This window comes from Lepidochelys kempii, chromosome 1 (genome assembly GCF_965140265.1).
Source record: "Lepidochelys kempii isolate rLepKem1 chromosome 1, rLepKem1.hap2, whole genome shotgun sequence".
Classification (NCBI taxonomy): Eukaryota; Metazoa; Chordata; order Testudines; family Cheloniidae; genus Lepidochelys; species Lepidochelys kempii.
Window position 1 is genome coordinate 206,363,275 of NC_133256.1, and position 21,985 is coordinate 206,385,259.

The 21,985-nt window shown below is 42.8% G+C and overlaps 1 protein-coding gene across 6 annotated transcripts in view; it reads right to left on the reverse strand.

Annotated features, from left to right (window-relative positions):
- Positions 1-1,032: 1,032 nt before the first annotated feature.
- The window catches only part of GDAP2 (ganglioside induced differentiation associated protein 2), a 44,792-nt gene continuing 23,839 nt past the window's right edge, over positions 1,033-21,985 (reverse strand). For 3 of the 6 annotated variants that reach the window (XM_073310237.1, XM_073310231.1, XM_073310243.1), the window contains exons 7-14: positions 21,290-21,449; positions 18,775-18,925; positions 18,030-18,106; positions 14,948-15,024; positions 14,039-14,178; positions 13,193-13,247; positions 3,664-3,807; positions 1,033-2,321 (exon numbers count right to left, since the gene is read on the reverse strand). In XM_073310237.1, coding sequence (XP_073166338.1) covers positions 2,277-2,321; positions 3,664-3,807; positions 13,193-13,247; positions 14,039-14,178; positions 14,948-15,024; positions 18,030-18,106; positions 18,775-18,925; positions 21,290-21,449 — 849 coding nt within the window. In that variant the 3' untranslated portion in view covers positions 1,033-2,276. Of the gene's footprint in view, positions 2,322-3,663; positions 3,808-11,255; positions 11,994-13,192; positions 13,248-14,038; positions 14,179-14,947; positions 15,025-18,029; positions 18,107-18,774; positions 18,926-21,289; positions 21,450-21,985 lie in introns of those variants that run through there. The other 3 variants (XR_012154739.1, XM_073310258.1, XM_073310250.1) reach the window with 3 other exon arrangements.

Here is a 21,985-nt window from a genome sequence, read left to right on the forward strand (position 1 = left end):
CTGATTTGTGTGGAGCAAGGCAGGCACCTAATTCATTCCCACAAGAAATGAATTAGGTGCCCAAGCTGCCTGACTGCAGGCAGCAGGTTCCGTTCATGGATTGCTAAGTAGAGACAGGTGCCTCCCTGGAGCCTGGACTTAGGTGCCAATTTCCAAGAGGGGAATGGGGCTTAGCACACAGCCCTGTTGTCAGCATCTCCCATTAGTTAGTTTATGGAGCACTCTGCCTAGCATGCTGGCTTCTGTAGATCACATTGTAAGCTGCCTATCTCTTCCCACTCATTGTACTAGAGCCTAGGCACGTAACTCAGACTTTATGGATTGTAGTGTTGTTCTTGTCATTTTTTAGGAACCTAAAAGCTAGGTGCCACACTGTTCAGCATTGCAATGGTTAAGTCCCTTTGTGGAACCAGGCTTTAATGTTTGGAAAGCACCATCTAAGTGCTATATATTGTTACAGAGGTCATTCTGATTCCAAGCAAGGCATTCATGTTCCCAAGTAGGTTCCTCTATAAAAACCCCATTTTTCACATGCGCTACATATGTAAAATATCCATCGCACAGACTAAAACTTTCCATGCTTGGTGTATGTCTGGTGGTGAATTTTCATGGAAGGGAGGGAACAGCAGCCTAAGATCTCCCCCCTCCCCCCCCACTCTAGAAGTCCATCTCTGAGGCACAAGTAGAATGTACCACTGGAGGAACTTAAAGGCTGTGATCCTAATTTGTAGGAGTGACAAACTGAAGATTGTAAGGCAATCGTGATGTACAGCCACAGAGACTAAAGGGTCCAAAAGAAACATGTCAAAATTGATAATTACCACAGCCCTATCCACTTCATCTACCCTCTCTAACGAGGGTGACTGCAGTCTACCTCTTGCATTAGCTCAGTAGTGACAGTTTCGCATGTACTCACTGTGCAGGGGAATTTTAGAACGCAGTATAAATAGCTAACCACCTCATACACTTCACCAGATGATCAAAGCCCACCACAATACCTGTGTTTTCTTGAAAGGAGAGAGGGTCCAAAAAGACAGGAAGAAGAATCGCTTTTTAATATACAAAATGGTTTTGGCCTGGGAACAGTTACAATTAGGTTTCTTTCCTCTATTCACTGGTGCAAGGAAGGTACTTAAAAGGCAATAGAGAACCACACCGCCTCCCGAAACAAATTTTTGTGCACAAACTATGTCCAGCAGGGACTCTGTCATGGTGTACAGCGATTTGGAAGGTGTTATCTCAAATGTATTTAATGAGATCGCATCCTCCCCCCACTTTTGAAAATGTTTCATGGATTATGTGGGCTACGCTGGACCTCCAATCTTACACCCCTGGGAAGTCAACGTTTAAAGCTTTACTTGACAGAGCTGTCAGAGCTAGTTGATAGTGTCTCTGTTTACACTCCCTCTCAAAGTGTGAGTCTTTTCCCAGAGCCTGATTATTTTCAAGAAAATAGAAGCTACATCACTGAATCTTTTAATACATACAAGAGTAATTAGGATGCTGGCTGCAATGTCAAGCAGATGGCATTCATTTACAACATTTATGCATCTGTCTGTTTGAAAGATATGAGACCACAAATACCTAGAATTACAGGAGAGATTCAGACACATTTTTCAATTTTATTCTTAATGGGAGAGCAACAACATCTCAACTTATCACATCTTCCAGGGAAAACAGACAGGGATTATAGCATTTATGGTACTAAACACTGCCACAGAGTTCACTTGGCGTAGTGCTTTGCTCACTCCGTGGTTGTGATATTCCTGATTCCAGCTACTGTTGCAGGGTCATCACTAGAACAATCAGCACTAATAGAAGGGGAAAATAATTGGAACTGAAGCACAGACCATAAGATGAGCAACAGTGTCAGGCTGGTACTGTATATCATTTGTAAAACAGAGTATTATAAATGGAGCTGGAACCAGGCAATATTAAGTAAAAACATGATTAAAGTATCTCTGATGGTCTTCTGGGAGAGCAAAAAAGTCAATTCAAGCATAAAACTCAATACCTTCCAAAAGAAGAAAATAAAATTCACCAAGTGAATCAACTTTTCCTTTGGATAAATAGATCTGAAATAGTAGTACAATTCACAGTGGCATAAAGTTCTCAGATTGCTTGTGTGCTTGAAAATATCTCATCAGTAAAAAAATACCAGAGAGCTGGGGGCAAAACCCTTTCTCTGAATTCTGTACATGGACAAATGCACATGGGATCAGCAGGCATCAGGTCATAGGATCCATGGGAAACCAGCAGTATTGCAGAGCCATAGATCACAGGTCAGGGGATGAGGGGTAAGAATAGTAAGGCCCATTTTCCTGTGATAAAGAAATGAGAAGTTAACTAAATGTGTCTCCCAACTCTCAAGTGCATGCAACTGAGGGATGAAAAGGAGGCATAATTAAATAAACATTCTTGACCACCCCCTCATATCCTAGTACAGTACCATCCAAACTTCACCTACCTGAGAAATGCAATGGCAACTTGCTGGGAGCCTGAAAATTGCTTGGTCCTGATTTGAACATAGATCACAGCTGCTTTAGCCTAAATCCAAAGCCGTGGCCTATCAAGACTGCAAATGCCAGCATGTAATGTGGTCAGTAAACCCCTCAAGATGGCACACTGCCTACAGACACATGCAGTGTCTGTTCCTCTGTATTTAAAGTGAGGGCAAAGGTGGGTCAAAATGACACTGAGTCACATTTGTCCTGCACTTTGGGGAGAAGTCCAGGAGGAAGAAAGGACTAAGACAGCCAAGAGCAGTTCCTCCTCTCCACTCCCTTTCCCTAATGTGTGTGTTAATTTGGGGCTGGGAAGAGGAAACAAAATTTGAAGGCCATGAAACAATACAAGACAACACAAAGCAGCGGGATGGCAGACAGCAACAATCCTCTGTGCGTCAGGTTTTAGGTTAGTTAACTTCTCAGAATATTACAGGAAACTGTTAATAGCACCATACAGCTACTCGATAAGCTATGGAAAACTGAAAGCTTAGGGAGACTGTCAGGAGATAAGCAAGGTGAGGGAGAGAAGCAAGCAGAGAGAATAAGAGACGTGAATACTTCTAAGATCCGCACCTGTAGGGCACCTAGGATTCAAGAAGAGGCAGACCAGCCATACCTCTGCATCCAAGTTAATGGACACAATCTGCTTCATCAAAGAGAGTGCTCTTCCCCAAGAAAAGCAGACCATAGTGACCCTAATCTTCATTATGGAGGTGTGGGCCCATGAGGACTACAGGTCTGCAATCCAGGCTGCTCAGATCAATGTGGAGTACTGCATGCTGCATCTCCATTTGGTTACTGATTAGGTTGGTTACAATCGTCTTCATTTAATACAAACTTGGTGTGGTCCTCGGCTAGGCAAAGAGTGGTGTCCCTAATTTACACACAAAAAACATAAGAGAAGCCTCTACTGGAATAAAGGGCTGCTTCTGGGCCAAACCCTCTCCTCAGAGATTGATGTAGAAAAGACTAATATGGGACAACTGACTGTTTCTATGAAGTCTAAAAAGAGCTGTTAGTCTCCCCAGCAATCCATCTAGACTTCCTTTTAAGAGGGGTGAAGATGACTTGTTCAAGTCTGCTTCACAAAGCTGTAAGACATTCAACAACTGTGCTTGGGAGCATAAACAGATGCTTATCACCTGAAGTCACTTACCCTGGCATCGTATTCAAGGACAAAAGGGGGGAAGTCAATCTGTTCTGGGGGTATGGCTGTGAACAATTGCTGAAGGTTTTCCACATAGTGGATTTTGTCCTTTAGCCCTGAGACGGTAAAGGTTGTGAAAAACCATGTTGAGACCTAAACATAGAAAAGAAAAGAATTAAACTGATGCCATTTCTGAGTCTTCAAGTTCAACATATTATTTTGTACTCGTATAAACCAATCAAGCTTCAGCATTGTAAGTGCGAGCACACAACAATAAAGCATAGTCCACTTCAATTGCTAGTCTAGCAAGCTGTTACTTGCACTACAGAGTAGTGCTTTCAAACTCCAGACTGACATTTTTCTTAATTCTACACCCCCATATTGCTGCATGGCATTGGTGTCTATTTACTCCTTCCCATTCTGCTATTTCCAAAACTCTGCACATTACAATTAGTTTCCTCACTTCCAGATTAGTCAGATCAATCTCTTTCCTTGCCTTGGTTTTAATGCCTGTTAGCACCATTTTTTCTAGGGCAATTTAGAAAAAAAAGTGACCTTCAGTTGTCCCAATAGATAGATACTGATAGACACGTCCTCTCTGTTCTGGGTATTTGTTTTCCTCTCTCCTATACACTACATCTGCTCAAATGGCAACAGAACTGACTTACAACTGTTGCCCAAAACCCTAGTCTTAATTTTAGGTCCTAACCTTGAGTCTCCTTCAGATCTTTTTATAACAGGACACAATGTAGAGCAGGTAACTCAGCTTTGTCTTCCCACATGTAAATCAGATAGGGAATTACCAGCCAGGTGTTGTTTGTTAAGGCCTATTAGTGTGGGCAACTGCTCTACATGTATTGAAATTATTTCTGGGAGGAGAAGAGGATGATTTCAAACCACACTTTTAGAGCACAATGTAAAACTGTAAATTTCAACCAATCTTCCCATTCAGACACCACAGCACATCCCATTCTCCCAACACAGAGTAAGTCCAGGCCCTGCTGACTGGAGGAGACAGATCTGTGTGTATGTACACTACTGAATACAGTAATTTGTTCTGGGGAATTTTTTTACCCTGTCTCAAACTTGTAGTCCAGGGGCCATTTCGTCCCTCACCTTGCAATATCTCAGCCATTCCATTTGTTCAGCTATGTACTGAATACAAAGCATAATTCCCTTTGGACTACAAAAGCCACGTAGTAACTACCTTTAGAATATATAAGTCAGGATCACCAATGTGGCAAATGCAGTTTGTTCGATCTAGCAGGGGAAATCATGTGAAGGCACATTGAACAGAACTGAAATTTGGCAGCAATTGAAAGCTTTGCATTGAGAGAAGAGAGCAACTTCTAATGAGAGTTGGAAGTTGCTAACGCAAACAAACGAACAGCAGGCCCTGGATTGTTTTCAGTTGTGTTGGAGAAGAGGGGGAGTAGAGAGAGAAGCCTGAAAATGGTTTTCCTTTCACATTTTGTTTCTTGAACTATAGCAGAGTTTCCTTTTAGTTTCCTGCACTGGCATCAAGCATGTCAACAGAAACACAGAGGTGTGGCACGAGTGAGTTCGTGTAGTGCTGCTGCAATTTACGGAATGGAAAAAATCTGACAGAATGGTGGATTAAAAATAAAAAGATATTTCGTATGTAAATGTCCGTCCCAAACAGATCATCTTTAGTTGAAGCTCAACATTTGAGCTGAGGGAAGCAAATAGCGTCCTTGAAAAGTACAGTGTCCTCATTCTTAAAAAGTACAACCAGATTGGGAGGTTGAGTGTGTGCATGCATGTAGTGGGAGGGAGAAGCAATTGGAATGAGCTGTGTTTTAAGACTGATATTTTATGATGTACCAAGGCTAGAATCAGAGCGTATACACTACTAGAAAGCGGAGGTGACCAGTTTTCCCACTGACATTCAGATTTGCTATTAGTTCTGATGGTGAGAGACCTCTGACCCGAAAACTGGCACTTGATCCCTCACTCTAACCAAGTGTTTTTGTCACTGGTCTGAACATAGCAGATTTCAAATCTTGCACCATGGTAATTTTCACTCCCTGACAACAGGAGAGGATGGAGCATCGAAACAATGAAGTTAAGTTCAGACAGTCAATATGCAGAAGCATAATTGATTACACTGAATGCAATGGTAGCAATAAAATAATATCCAAGAATATAGTATTTTGGGGGGATAAATAGAGGACTTCTCTCTCTCCAGTGCAGTCACCTTCCCGCAGCACCAGACTCTTGAGCAGACCATTGAATGCTCACATCGGAGCAGGAATAAAGAAAACAGGATTAGTCTAGCTGCCTTTTTGCGTACAATGGATTACTCAGCATTAGCCAATCACACACTGCTTTAATTACCCTCTGTTTTGGGGATCACTGCTGTGCTCTCACATCTGCAAACTTAGTTTAGAGCAACATGTTCTATAAAAAGCCACTAGCCTTACAATGCACATAATTTAAAACAGTTTCTCTTCTCAAATGAAACAAAGAATGTTGGTTGGCAGAATAAACTATGTTCATGGCCCCTACAAAACAAGCACAGCTCTGGTCCGCCAAGACTCATGATAAAAACCTCTAGAGCCCAGCAGGCCTAGAAATAGTGTACAGAAATACAACAGATGGCAGCCATCAAGTATGCCAGAATTCAGTACAGCAATAACATTGATTATTTACATTACAGATTTAAGAACTGAAATACAATGCAGAGATGTGTAAGAGGAGGGCACTGAGGGATGGGATGGGGGAAAGCTTACAAGCAAAGAGCTCCTGTTCTTGAGCTTGAGAAATAGTGTTCTACCCCAGGAACATTGAAAAGCAAAGCAGAGAGAAACATGCACTTCAGAAGGCATCTAAGCAATTTAGATCTTATGGGACTCTCCTGGCTCAGAGACTGCAAAGACCATGTGAGTCAAGCAATCTCCTACTGGCTACTTCTCATCTCACACTCCATAAGGAGATACATTCTCCTTCAATAGCCAGCAGCAGGCCCCATGAGCTCTCTCTTGTAAACAAATGCTCTCCTTGCAGGGGTAAAGTTGGGGAAGGATAAGGAGATTAGGCAGAAGACAATGGAGAGACATGAAAACAGATTACAGTCTGAAGAAACCACCCCCCAAAAAACATTTAAGTCAAAGACAAGAAGCCCAGAAGATATTATTAAGGCCAGTGAAAGAGCAGTGTCATTCTAATGACACCTTCTGCTTGGAGCAATGGCATTTACAGGCTCCAGAGGGAACTTTATCCAGATATCTTCAGGTGCACGGCAGGTTGCCAGGATGAAGGGCCTGAAGGCTGGGGTTTCTTGGACGTCCAGCATAAGAGAAGGTAAAGGGAAAATTGGTAAAGCTATTGACAATAAAATGATTAGCATTCCTTTAACATATATCAATGAGAACAGAATCTCCAGAATTCTTGGACACCAGATCTGAAGCCTCCAGAAAATTCAGCCCTGGCTCTTCTCCATTGTTTTCTCCCTGTTCTCCTTACCTCTGCTCAACTTTACTCATGTAAGAAGTGGTGTTGGGCTGGTAATTCAATGGGGGGGGCATTTTCCCTCCAAGTCAGTACAGACTGAAAACCTCTGCACGATGTTGTGGGTGGGGACAGTGCTGCTGGAGGTATTGTCTTTTGCATGTCCTGCAAAACTGAGGCTCTGATTAACATTAAAGATCCCACAACATTTTTTCCTTGCAGCAATGTTTCTCTACGATGTCTGGCTGGTGACCAAAGCAAAAATTGTCACTATTGTCTTGTCATTGGTATTCTCTAGTAAATGTAACAATAAGTCTATATAATAATATCAACTAACTCTTTATATGGCACTTTTCACCTGCAGATCTCAAAGCACTTCACAATTATTATTACTGTGTGTCTGATTTGAGAGGTTGACTGAGAATAATTTGATCTTTATAGGTAAGGGAGTGAGATTTTCTTTGTTTTAGATTGTAACAAAAATTTCGCTGCCTTAGGGCCCTGGATTGTCTTTTGTGCCCCCTCCCTTCGGGGTTTGTGATCCAATTGTTGAGAAACCCTGCCTTAGAATACTAGCTTGGTCAAATTCCATCTTTGTTTAATTCCATTTTACTTCCCTATATTTCCTCTGGCTGAAAGGCCGCTAAAGTAGCAGAACTGCATTCTGGAATTTGAAGCAAGGGAGGACACTTGGCATTTTTCTTTGCATGCTAATCCCCAATATGTTCTTCCTGCTTGTAGCTATTTCAGAACACTGCTGCAGTCTCTGACAAGAAACCTAAAGACTTGGGCAGGCTTTTTATTTACTTCACAAGCAAGATCTGTGCATGGCTATTTCCACTTGAAACCTCTAGATTTTTTTTTTGTTCTACACGTGAATTCTGATAGGTCTGAAAGGGAAAGAGGACTACAGGCCACCACAACATTCACTTCCTTGACAACAGTTTATCACACTGTGCTACAAAGTCATGAGACCGCCTTGTCAATCTTCTCCTGGTGCTGGCCAAGATGGCCAGCCATCTATCCAGGAGAAGGAAGCTGAACGGGAGGGAGCGCTCTGCGGCAGTGGGGTCTATTTCTGTTCCTTTATCCGATCATGCCTCTGAGCAGAGTTTCTCTGGGCAGTGTCCACTGACTCCTTACATGCCTTTGAGGAGCAGTGGGTGCTGTCTAGGACTCTCTGTTCGGTGTCCCCCCTGGATTTTTGACTTCTTTCCCAATCCGGTTTTTCTTTCTCGTTGTCCTCATAAATCACTAGTAGCCTGGACTAAATGGTTCCACCCCCTTAGCTGAGGGGGCGGGTCTACACCCACCCGTCCTGGTGCTACTACCTCACGGCAGAAGTTCTACAAACAAACAGTCTTCTTTACTACACAACCCTGATTCATCCCTACAGCAGGTCCATCCTGTGCAGTGATTGAGGCAGGGGTCCTGTGTGAAAAAATAGTATGTGATCATGTAATTAAAGATGGCATCATAATGCATATGCACAGGAGGCTGAATTAAGGTTGCACACGCAATCTTAATTCTGGGATTTCCTAACTTTTAAGTACTTGAATTAGCAATCTTAATAATAGTCTTTTAATAGTTTTTTGTGTGCATGTAAATGGGCCATCTTGATTATCACTACAAAAGTTTTTCTCTTGCTGATAACAGCGCATTGTAATTAATTAGCCTCTTACAGTTTGTATGGCAACTTCCACCTTCTCTCTCTCTGTGTGTGGATGTATCTCTCTCTCTATCTTTTTACTATATGTTCCATTCTACGCATCCGATGAAGTGGACTGTAGCCCACGAAAGCTTATGCTGTGATAAATTTGTTAGTCTCTAAGGTGCCATAAGTACTCTGTTCTTTTTGCAGATACAGACTAACATGGCTGCTACTCTGAAACCTGCAATTTTCTAGTTTTTTAAAAAAGCAATATGAAAAAATTGAATTCCATCTTGTGGAACCATACTGACAATGACATGGTTCATCAGCAGGTTGCACCCTTTACATGCACTGCTCAGAGTTCTGCCACTTGATCTAACAGAACAACTCATAGCAATAGTAGGACGAGCACTAGAAGGGGAATGAGACACTTTGCCCGGAGAGTTCACAGATGACAGAGTAATAGTGAGATTCAGAGATCTTGCATTCCACTACAGGCTTGGGCAGGAAGTGTGCTCTAATACAGTGGTTCTCAACCAGGGGTCTGTGGCCCCCTGGGAGGACACGAGCAGGTTTCAGGGGGTCTGCCAAGCATGGCTAGCGTTAGATTCGCTAGTACCCAGGGCAGAAAGGCAAAGCCCCACTGTGTGGGGCTGCAGCCCAGGGCCCCGAGCCCCACCACCCAGGTCTAAAGCCAAATCCTGAGCAACTTAGCTTTGCGGTGCCCTTTGTGGCATGGGGCCCCAGACAACTGCCCTGCTTGCTACCCGCTAACACCGACCAGTTGTTGTGGCACAGCTGGGCCAGGAAATTTTTATACCATGTTGGCTGGGGCCTCAGAAAGAAAAAGGTTGAGAACCCTGCATGGTCACAGACCCTTTTGCCTGTTTACATGAAGCGTGACCCCTTTTGCCCTATTCCCTCCAATTTATCTCAGTCCTGTCTCTTTACCACCCCCTGGTTCTTCATCCCAGTCCTGTTTTCTTCACCTCAGGCTATTCATATCAGTTCCAGTCTCCTTGCCCCAGCAAGTCTTAGTTTCACCCCTCTGGACTCTACATTTCAGTCCCAGTGTCGCCAACCCCTCAACTTGTCCTCTGTTTCCTTTGCCCCATCATTCCCAGCTCCCCCACCCAAAAAGCACCTCATCCATTTTATCCCCACAACTCTGGCCTCCACTCAACCCACCACCCACTGTGGCTCCCAGCCCCAATCCACCATGCCCAGACTCCTCATCCAATCTCAGCATCCCTCTCCCGCACCCCCAATTCCTTGGCCTTGTCTCTTTGCCCAGCCAATCCCAGTTTTCCCTCTGTACCACGGATCATCATCAGATCTGTCTTCCCTTTGCACTCACCTCCTTCCTCTGCCTCACTAGTTCTCAGGTCCAGTCTGTCTCCTTGCCCAGTCAGTCACTGCTTCTCCTCTTCTGCTTCTCTTCCAGGCTGCCAGTCCCAGTCTCCACCTCCCTGCACTTAGGCTTCTTGTCCCTATCTACTCCCACCAGTCTAGCTCTGGTTCCCCCTGCATTAAAGCACAGGACACAGAATCGTGGCACTCTGTTCAGATGCCTGGAATAAGAATGGCCTGCTGTAGCCCAGAGCTACAACTGCAGGGAGCATGCCCAGTGTGGACAGACACTTTAGGGAATTTATCTGCTAAAAATCTAACAAGTCTCTACTGAGCATGTGAACTGTACTTTTCCAAAGGCCTATGTGGCCAAATTTTCACAGGGACAGCAAAGGCACATCCCTGACACAAAGGACACCTCCCTGCTCAATTTCAATCCCTGCTCCAAAGCATAAAGTTTTCAGAACTTTTAAAAGAAAAGGTAACTAGAAGTTTTAAATATGGGCAAAACAATGGATTTTTCAAACCTCATTATCAAACAGTTGAACCATTTTGGGTGAAATTTTCAACAAACAAAACAAAAAAAACCCAACAACAACCCAAAACCAACCAAACAAAAAACACAACAAATCATGAGGCAGATACGGGGCATGGAAAATTTCATCCCAAATGATTTAATTTTGGCAAAGTTATAAGCAACTGAAAACAGGGTTTTTTAAAAGGGAAGTATCAGGCAACCTTAAGAGGAGGCAGCACTATCAGCCCCACCTATCATAAAATGACCAGATGAGTCAGCCAGTTTTATTTTTAACATAGATGTCAGGGACACAAGGACTACAGTTCCAAACATGCAATGCTGCAAATTAATCTGACTGGAATGCTGATGGGATCAAGATGGGACAATGCATACTGGGACACAGTCTGCTCTGAGCACATCTTCATATTAAAGACAGGGCACTCATAGGCCACACACTGACCAGGTCTGCTGTAAACCCTAAATCTAATCGTTCATACTGTTCTTATCAGGAGGATATCTGAGTGCTGTCTTACTGTTGCAGGAAATGACAACCTATTCAGTGTTCACAAACTAAACCATTAATTAGCACAAACTATGGAATTAACCACCTACCTCAACCTTCTGGTCAGCAGGCATCGCCATTAGCCCAATATGCTTTGTGTTCATCCCCAAGTAAGGAAAAAAAACACAACACAACAAAACCTCAGAGGTTTCAGAATGTTAACTAAGCGATGGTCAGAAGGCTGACTATCCATGCAATTTGTGGTACAGAATGGAGGCTTTTACAAAAAGCTGCTCTTTGGGATGGACAACTACCCAAATGGATGAGGGAAGAGAAGGGCTGATGGCTACACTGGCATGGAATTAATAAGTTCATTCTAGTACAATATTTGACAAGTGTAAAGAACTATATAAATGGTGGTGGTATTAATAAAATGAAATCAAGGAACCACCAGAGTTGTTTGCCCAACTCATAACCTCAGTAAAATCACGTACATTCCTCTACCATGTTTCAACTTATTGAAGTTGCAGGGATGCACCCAAGCAGAATAAAACACATTTCCGATGGAATCTGGCCTGGACCTTGGGGACCACACGCCTACTCTTACTCCTATTTTACATAAAATGACAAAGGCTCTCTAATGAAGATGGCAGGTCAGGCCCGTAGTCTGACATCTAATTCGAAAGTGCAAGCATGTAAGATGTTAGTTAGGGCCACTGCTGCCACTTTAGCGCCTTCCAAGCAGAATACCCTGATTACTGTTTTGATCCACAGCTGAGAAAAAGGAAGAGAAGCAGCACCACCTTCTGGTTGCCTCTAGAGACCATAGAGCAAAGCAGCAACATGTCCTTTTGAAGAGGTTAGAAAAATCCACAGGAAATAAAAAGTTGAAGCCTTGCTTAGGCCTCCCCAAAAGAAATTCTTCTTCCCTTTTCCACCTTATTATTTTATATTACAAACCAGGATCCTGACTGAGCCCATTGCTAGCTCATCACTGCTACTCAGTTTTTTGGAAAAGACCAGGACACAGGCAGTGGGAGACTCATCTACAGGTTAATGGGTTTGAATGTGACCCAGGCAAGCAGTTACCACAGCAAATATGAAGGCTATTTGGTGGCCTATGTGAAATTAATGATTAGGTCTCTATCAGCTGTGCTGTGTGTTCCTGAGCTGACCTAAGGCCAACAAGAGGGGAGGCAGGCAGGCAGGCAGGCAATCTCAGTGGAGGCCAAATAATGGCCATGGAAATCAAGTTTTCCCCCTCTGCCTCTTGAATACCCACATCAGATCAGGTTTGAGGCACACTGGTGATGAGGTGCATGTGTGTGAATCTTGCACTGACACTGCTTTTGTACCATAACTGTCCTTGGGAGTAAAAAATGCCCATGTGGTGAACCACAAAGAGAAAAAGATTCAAGTTTCTGGGTTCACATAGCTGAATGTCATATTTCACGCCAGAGAGCAGGAGAAAGGACTAATGCCTCTTTTCTTTGAGCTAAATGTGGTCTCAAAGCTTTAAATTTTGTTAGAGGACACCACACAGACATGTACCCCAACCACCTGTGACACTGATCAGCTTCATTCTCAGCCTCTCAAGACAACTATTCCAGTTTATCAGACTAGGACCTCTGCTGTAACAGCTAATGTCTGCATCCATTCAGTACCTTAATCATGAGGCTCTGTGCCATTGTTCATTCATGTGCACTAACCATCAATGCAACGTGACTTAATAGCAACCTGAGAGATGAAGCGTCACTGCAGGTCAGAGCACACATAGTAAAATGGGAAGTGAGCAGTAGTGGTACACAGGGGCCCAGCACAGAGGCTCATCATTAAGGTAGGAAGGGAAAGGCTAGTGTAGCAGCCACATAAGCCAGAAATAATAGTACACAAATGTGTACTAGCTCTTGGAAAACACTTATCTAGCAGATATGGCCTAGTGTTTTGAAGTCTCTCTCTCTCATGACTTCTCCCCTTATACTATAATTTTATGCCCTATTTTATTTCAGAAGTCTGCATTCTTGGCCTTTGGTACAGTATACTTCACCTTTGAGCGAAATGTTGGGTGGACGAAGTACACTGCCTTCAAATTTCTCTTGTACCTGGTTTAAAGAAGAAAGTGACGCTTGTTAAAAAAAAAAAAAAAAAAAAAAAAAAAGTAATGAGCTCATCCTATTAAATTCAGCCAAAACCACAGCTTAAAGCGTTTGGAGACATTTGCCCACTTGTGCATAAGTGCTTGTGGGGCTAACCCTGACCCATAGCATTCAAATCCAGGTCAAAGGGCAGCTGCCCTAAGAAAAAGCGAGGCAAAGGAAGCGAAAAGTTTCCCTGCATCTCTAGATAAATCCTATCAGATCCTCCAGTCCATCGTGCAGACAAAGAAGGTTACACATTAGTTACAACTGTTAGCGCGGACTATACATCTCCTCCAGCAAAATGGATGGAGCATCCCAGTGAACAATACTGTCTTTTGGAAACACAACCTTTAGAGGCGGATGGAATGAGCTCACATAAAATATATGGGCACAAACACGCCTGCCTTCACTATTGATCGATATGCAACAGGCAGGGATTGCAGAGACCAGTATATTACACAAGCATGCAAGAACTAGAATCTCCTGTTGAACTGAGGCACTCACAAGTTACAATAAGCATTACAGAAATTCCTAGAAATTTGTTTAAATGGTTTGATTCAGAGCAGGAAAGGAAACAGGCCTTTCTTCCTAATCTCTACTGGTTTTGTTAGACACCTGGGTCTATTGGCCCCTGTGAAATTCTTCCCAGTAATCCTTTAGCTATGGAAGCTAACTGGATAAAGGGTCTGTCTTAAAGGCTTTTTTGGGGAGAGGAGTAGAGGAGAAGGGTTTCATTTCCTACTCATAACACTCACTTGATGTCAACGACGTCATACAGTTTCTTCAGGAAGTCGGAGTCCAGGTGATTGTAATCACTAGTGAGCGTGTGGAAGTATACTATGACATACTCCTTCACTGCAATATGGTCCATGACATGGATGAAGTACAAGAGTGCCTGAGGAAGACATTTATATTTTCAGGAGAAAAATCTGTCACAGTCCCATTCTGTGCGAACAGATTTCCTTCTAACACTAATATTATTCAGACCAAAAGCCTTAAGACAAGCTGATATTATATTTTAATTATAAAAACATGATGCAACACTGAAGTCTTAAACACTGGTTCAAAAATATTGTCTGGTGATTTCTACAACCAACCTTTACTCTGCTCCATGCCCCTAACCTCCACATACTTTGTGTGGGGAACAGGATCCCTGGCATTTTACATGTGCAAGAAACAAGTTTGCTCACTGCACCTCACTTCTTCAGAGTCTCCAGCTACAGAAGCACCTTTACATCTCTTGGGAAGGAAAGGGCGGGTGTGTGTGTGGGGCGCCCTACACTACACTGCTAAAGAACGGCCATACCGGGTCAGACCAATGGTCCATCTAGCCCAGTATCCTGTCTTCCAGCAGTGGCCAATGCCAGGCGCCAATGCTTCCCTAAAGAGAATCTAGTCACTTCCCTAGAAAAGTTTCTACCAGAAAATCTTCATATGCAAAGTTTTAGATAGGATATATTTTCATGTTAAAGTATCTATGCAAGCAGTTTGTACATAATCTGCTGTATAGGAAGATTTCTGCATAGACACACCCCTCTAGAGATATCCTGCTAAAGTTAGTGCTGAGGGTACAGTATGAGATAGTTGTACTTAATAGAAACTGCCTTTCAACCTTAACTAAAGAATCACTGCCACAGCTCTATAATTTTATATGAAGATTTTACCTTTTCCATGTCTATCAGAGTTACAGGAATATTCCTTCCAACTACCACCATCACTGTGCGACCACAATTATCCACACCTACAGAATAAAATGAGCACCACAAGCTTTTTATCTTTGAATAACATTCATAAAGAAGTCTGAGTTTTTGAAACTCACCCTGTAACTCAGGGGCAGCTAACTACAAGCATTCTACAATGTCATTAACTCGCATTCTTAATAGGAGATGGAGTGCAGAGACTACTGCTCCCATTACATAGTACTCATTTTGATCTAAACAGAAGGATGCCTTGCACCTGGAAATAGTAGTCTTTAATACAGAGTTGCACTCCTTGAAGAGGGAGGCTGCAATCAATAACCCTGGACGTTCCAGCGATTTACTGACATAGCCCCTACTGTTTAGAAGGCTCCACTTTCAGCTTTATCACTACCAAAAGGGTATGTTGTTCTGGACATATAACTTATAACAGGTACCACATCCTGAAACGACTGCAATCACATTAGCATAAAGGGGCTTCATATATTTAAGTTCTTATTGACGCAGACATGAGCGACTTAGCTACAGTTGCTTAATTTAGATAGTATGTTTACAATGTGAAACATGGTATTAATTCCTTGAAAGGTATAATATACACTCCCCCCCCCCCCAACAAGTAGCTGAATACATTGTAGATTTCTTTGATGGGAGTTTTCTCCATGATGTTTATATATACATGGGGAAGAAGAGTTAGAAAACCAGAGTGTAGGGTGGGGGGAATCAAATGCCATCTAGCCTGTGTGTAAATATAAGCACATTGTAAAATAATCTAGAAAGTTACTTTAATCAGTAGCTACTAGGACTGGTTTTTTTTTTGGTAAGAAGAGTACACTTCTTTGTAGCTATAGATGGAGGTTATTTGACCTTTTAAAGGAGTTTTACAGGTTAAATATCTGGTATGTGAGGCATAATTGACTTAAGCCAATGACTGTACAGATTCAAAACCTCTAATAATGCTTCTAGCAAGAATGTTCCTGTACTTTGACAAGTGTAATAATTATATTTCATCTGCCACATCCCTACCAAATACTACCAAATACTAAATAACATTCATTCACTGAACCTGTCATCTCAACTCCCTCTTCTCAGTTTGTTGCTGCTGTTGCCCTCTGATCATTACCGGGAAGCTGATTTGGAGTGTACAATATAGGAAGGCTTTCAAGGCAGAACAAGAGGAATCCTTCTCTATAGTAATTAAGTGGACATATCTGTGATTCTTGGTTAATTGATCTAGATTTATGACATGGTATGGAAACCAGGCAAACCATACTGTCCCTAACTTTGCATGGGAAGATGGATTGGACTGCACAAGACTGGATGGTCTAAACCTTATTTCCCTTGGGTTAAGCACAGTTCAAGTCCACTGGAGCTTTACTTGCTTACGTTAAATTTGTTCCTTACCCACCTATCAACACCTAGTAGCACTGGGAACTCTGAATTCTGGGATTATCTCACACTCCCACCATCCCCTCATAGAATTAGTAACCACTAACCAGGACACTCATCTAACAAATACAGAGGGCCAGGAGCATGGTGACTGGAATGAAAAAGCTGGAAAACAGGATATTGGCCTGGAAGGGACCTCCTGGGTCAGAGTCCAGTCCCCCTGATATCACGGCAACCCCATCATATAATCCTGTTTACAGATTTATCAAGTTCCATTTTAAAATCAGTTAGGTTGTTTGACCTCGCCACTCCTACTGGAAGACTGTTCCAGAACTCGCTCCTCTGATGATCAGGAACCTTCTAACTTCCAGTCCCAATTTATTCATGGCCAGCTTATACCCATTTGTTAATGTGCCAATAATGTACATTAGTTTAAACAGCTCTCCTCCCTCTCGTGTTTTTCCACTGAGGTATTTATACAGAGCAATCAGTTCCCCTTCTTGGCTTTTGTTCTGCTACACTAGGCAAGCCAAGGTCTTTGAGTCTCCTCTGCATTTCTCTGATCACCCTAGTAGCCCTTCTCTGCATTTGGTCCAGTCTGAATTCCTCTCAAATAAGGTGACCAGAATTGTACATAGTATTCCAGATGAGGTCTTACCAATACTTTGTACAAATGGCATCAATACTTCTCTCTCTTTACTGGAAATACCTCACCTGATATATCCTAGGATCATACCTGCCCTTCTCAGGGCTGCATTATATTGGTGGCTCAATCATCCTGTGATCAACTAATACACCAGGGCTTTCTCCTCTACAGTTTTTTCCAACTGATGAGCCCCCCAGCTTATAGCAGAAATTCTTATTGGTCCCTCAGTGAATGACCTTGCACTTTGTAGTATTAAATTTCACCCCATTTCTATTGCTCTGGTCCTCAAGGTCATCCAATTCTTCCTGTATAATACTCCAACCCTCCTCTGCATTGATGAGGCCTTCCAACATGGTCATCAGCAAACTTCGTTAGCACGTTCCTACCTTTTCTGACAAGGTCGCTATGAAAATAGTAATGAAGATTGGTCCCAAGATAAACCTTGAGGCTCTTCACTAGTAACTTCCCTCCAGACTGACAGTTCTCATTTCAGCATAACCTGTTGCCTTCTCCACTTCAACTAGCTCTTTGCCCACCTTATATTTTTATATTAAGCCCTCATATTTTCCCTCTCAATTACTAATACCCCAATAAACACAGCAGATGCCAGCTCTTGAGCTCGGCTTTAGAGATCTTTGCATTCAGGAACCCACTTGAATTTGTAGATGCAGATTTTCTATGATGGATGTCAAATTACTTATGGTTAGAGCCTGTGTGGATACTAAATTTGTATCTGCATCCAATCCGCAAACATGGTCCGCAGATATCCACAGATTTGTAGGGCTCTACTTATGGTCCCAGTTCATCACATCTCATTCTAGCTTCCATATGCCACAGGTCTTGTTTGGCTGTAGTCTGCCTGGCACTGAAGTAGGACAGACTTTTTAATCTGTCATTAGATTAAAACACTTGCTCAGGCTTCATCCCATGAGGCTTCCTTCACACAAAGGTAAAAATAGCCATTCCATTTCCTACTGGTGAGTCTATGAGAAACAGCCTTTGGGATCTTGAACTCACCTGTCTGATACAAGGCTTTGAGAGAAGCAACATCAGACAGGTCTTCAGCTCTTGCCTGACACAGCCAGCGATTGTAACTAAAAAAGTCAAACACACACATTGGGTCAGAGTGGTCTGTCTCTTTCATCTGTGTTAGAAAGCATGAAGATCAGCCTGGAAAAAACAGAGGAGCTGGATCTGCTACACTTAGTGTTATAGAACGGTCAACATTGCAATCTTTTGAGTAAGGAAGCTGCTTCCAAAGTGCTTCAATGGGGAGTGTTTGAAAATAAAGGAATATTGACTGTTGTCTAGTTATGTTGTTGGTTACTTTGCTCAAAATTTTCTCTTTCCTTCAACTTCAAAAGCATAGGAGGAAAAAGAGTTTATTAGGTGCCCAGGATTCAAAAGGGCATGAGTTGTGAAACAGGTGTGCCTGTTTTAGAAAGACAGACTAGGCTCAGTTACTGAAAGCTATGATGGAACTGTGCCATCTAGTGGTAAACAGGCAGTACAACTGTTCCAATGTGTCTAGGTCAGAGGTCCCCAAAGTGTGGGGTGTCCCCACTGCAGCCTGGCTTTTGCTCTGCTTCCACCCCTGGCCTCGGCTACTCCAGGGATCTAGAATGAAACTAGGCCTTGTCCATGCTTTCCTGCTAACAGATTGCAAGTTTGTGTGACATGGAAAGAGGTCATTAAGGATCTTTCCCAGAGTCACAGGCCTAGCTAAGACATGCATATAGAGAAACAGGCAACGTGTTCTCACTTTCTCTGATGCTGTTTCTGCAGTGCTGCCTCCGACAACTGTCCCTGAAGAATGAGGCGCCTCTGCTTATCAACATCTCCCTCCATGCGGGCAAATGCGTGGGAACCAATGAATGAAATATCTGCTTCCAGCCCCTCCTCATCCGAGTTATCTGCAATGGAAGCATGGGTGAGGAAGCTGTAAGGAAGCCAGAGCTCAAACTACATACAAGAGAACCACAATAATGAACATGGGACTGTTTCATCATGACAATGCATCAAAAAGACACAACCAAGTCACAAGGTGACTGTAGCCACGACACAAAAAAAAAAAAAAAAGACACCATGTTATGATGCACAAATTTTCTGTGGTTCCATTTGGTAGGCCAATGACCTCTATTGAACTTAGTATGGAGTTGAGAACAAGGAACTCCTGAAACCTAATCTTAGCTCTGTTAGCGACTTAGTCTGCAACCTTGGGCAAATCAATCCCACTTGCCCCTAGCCTCAACCAGTAGAGTGATAACAATGAACTATTTCCAGTGTCACTCCAATGTTTATAAAGTGTCTTGAAAATACATTTGCTTTGTATACGCTAAAAGTATTTTCTCCAGCTCTTAAACTAGAGGTCAGCCTAGATAACGGCCTCCTTCTGGGCTTAGCATCTATAAATCTATAAACTGAATGCCATGGCGACTGCAGACATGCATCCTTGGAACAAATGGTTTGGCCCTGTCTACTCTAAGGGACAAAAAAAAACAAACAAACACAAACACAAACACAACACAAAACCAAAACCAAAAACCAAAAACCAAACAGATCTGTAATTCACCACTAGGTGCAGCTCCACCTACGATAATGCTGGAAGCTGTATTATAGACAGGGCTTGGATGTTACCACCAGATCACCTAACCCTGATCAGAGCAGACTTTCATGAGATGGTGGTAAAAATGCCTGAACTTAGGTGATTTCAGGAGAGAGACTGTTGAAGTTTCCAGCCCCTCCTCAACCCCGACCCTATCCATTTTAATTACTAGGAGAGCCGATTTCCCAGTCATCTCAGACTAGTGCAATGCATCAGAATGAGGGGCATTGGCGGGGTGGGAGGGAAAATCTGAGCATAGGCCTCTGGCTCATCCTTTTGCTCCTGTGTCAGCAGAGGTGGAGATAGTTGCTTAGACAGTTGGTTAGACCCAGAGACAGCCACATCCTATTCTTTGGACAGAAAAAGTGTGATGTTGAGAGGGGAAGAGGAATTCCCAGGACTTGGAGGACTCTGAAGGACTGGGACGGAAAGGAACAAACAATTTTTTTCTCAAAAGGTACGTACTTAGAGCAGACTTCCCACTCTTAGGCCCATGTTTCCAGAATATGACTCGAGGGAACTTTCAGAGGGAGAGAGGCTAACTATTTCCCTGCCCCAGCAGCTGGTGGTGCATGACTGACTCTGATGAGCAGTAATGACCAGTACTTGCCTCTAGTCAGAGACTTGAGGGAAAAAGTGACAGAAGAAAAAGACAGTTTCTTTATCTGGGTCACTAAAGCAGTTTCTTGCTGCTCATTCAGGAGCCACATCAAAAAGGACAGAGAACCTGGGGTGAGATGCAGAGAGCTGTCATGGCTCGGAGTGATCAGACTGAGTGAGAACATCTGATAGACTGTCCACGACCATCTGCAGCAGGAATGGGAGTCAACTCTACCTCATTACCCACCATTCAATGTCTCATCCCCATCAGGCTGTCTTGTTGCTAACTCAAACTCTATTTGTGTCCCTGACTTTTCTTTACCATTGTCAAACTTCACAAGCCTTCCACCCATCATCATCTCCTCTTCCTCCTCTCCCACGTCTGACATCCAGGCTGCCGTCCTTTCCAATCCCTCCTTATGAAGAGCTTCCTCCACTGAGCCTCTACCAACTTTGTTTCACAATGCTCATTTCCTCACGGACAGCCTCCTCATTGTCTTCTATCTGCACTGTTTTTTTTGTGTGCTGTATCAAACATAATTAAACCAAATTCCTTGGGGCAGGAACCATGTCTTGTGTATGTTTCAGCCAGACAGGACCTGCAAGGATTGTGTTTCTTTTTGCACGAGGTTCATCAGGCCCTTCCTACCACACAGAAAAGGGTGGAAAGCTGTCTCTCCATCACATCCTCCAACCACCTCCCACATACAAAGGGAGAGAGCAGAAGTTACTGCTGTAGAATCCAGGCAGCTGCCTGAGCAGGACAGGCAGGGTAAAATCTCATTCTGAAGATTCTCTCCATTGGGTACACTACATCTAAAATATGACAGGTTTCAGAGTAACAGCCGTGTTAGTCTGTATTCGCAAAAAGAAAAGGAGTACTTGTGGCACCTTAGAGACTAACCAATTTATTTGAGCATTTATTTGCTCAAATAAATTGGTTAGTCTCTAAGGTGCCACAAGTACTCCTTTTCTTTTTTCATCTAAAATATGGGATTCATAATTCTCTGTGCGTGCTCCCTGGTTTTCCTTGGCTTTTGTGCCAATATTTCAAGGTTGAATTATAACTCACCATCTGGAGCACCTGGTTTTTCACTGATCCTGATCTGTCGCTCTGGTACTACTGGCTCCCCTTCTGAATTGCCAATATCTGCAGGAAGGCACGGTAAGGAATGACATTCTTCTTCCAATGACCTTGGAAAATACAGAGGCAGCAGCTTCTGGTAAGTGGCCTACAAATGACAGAAAGTTTGAGAAGGCCTTGCAGGCATCCCCATTCTTCAGAGACAGCTAGAAACTACTTTTCTATACAGCCACAGAAAAACCTGTAACTCTGTAAAGGGGGCAGGAGGATAATGGATCGCTCTCCTAGGTACTTTCAAGTCAGTTGCATTACTCTTCCTTTCTTCCACTGAGTTTTTGCCAAAAACAAGAGGATAAAAGAAGTCAGCCTCAGCTTTACAGGGGTTTTAAATATATTTTAAATGTCTATTAATCGCAGTTAACTTATCTGATTAACTCCAAAAATTGTGATTAATCACACTGTTAAACGATAGAATACCAATTGAAATTTATGAAATATTTTGGATATTTTTTACATTTTAATAGATATTGTATTCTGTGTTGTAAGTGAAATCAAAGTATAGATTTTCATTACAAATATTTGCACTGCAAAAATGATAAACAAAAGAAATAGTATTTTTCAATTCACCTCATACAAGTATTGTAGTGCAATCTCTTTGTCGTGAAAGTACAACTTACAAATGTA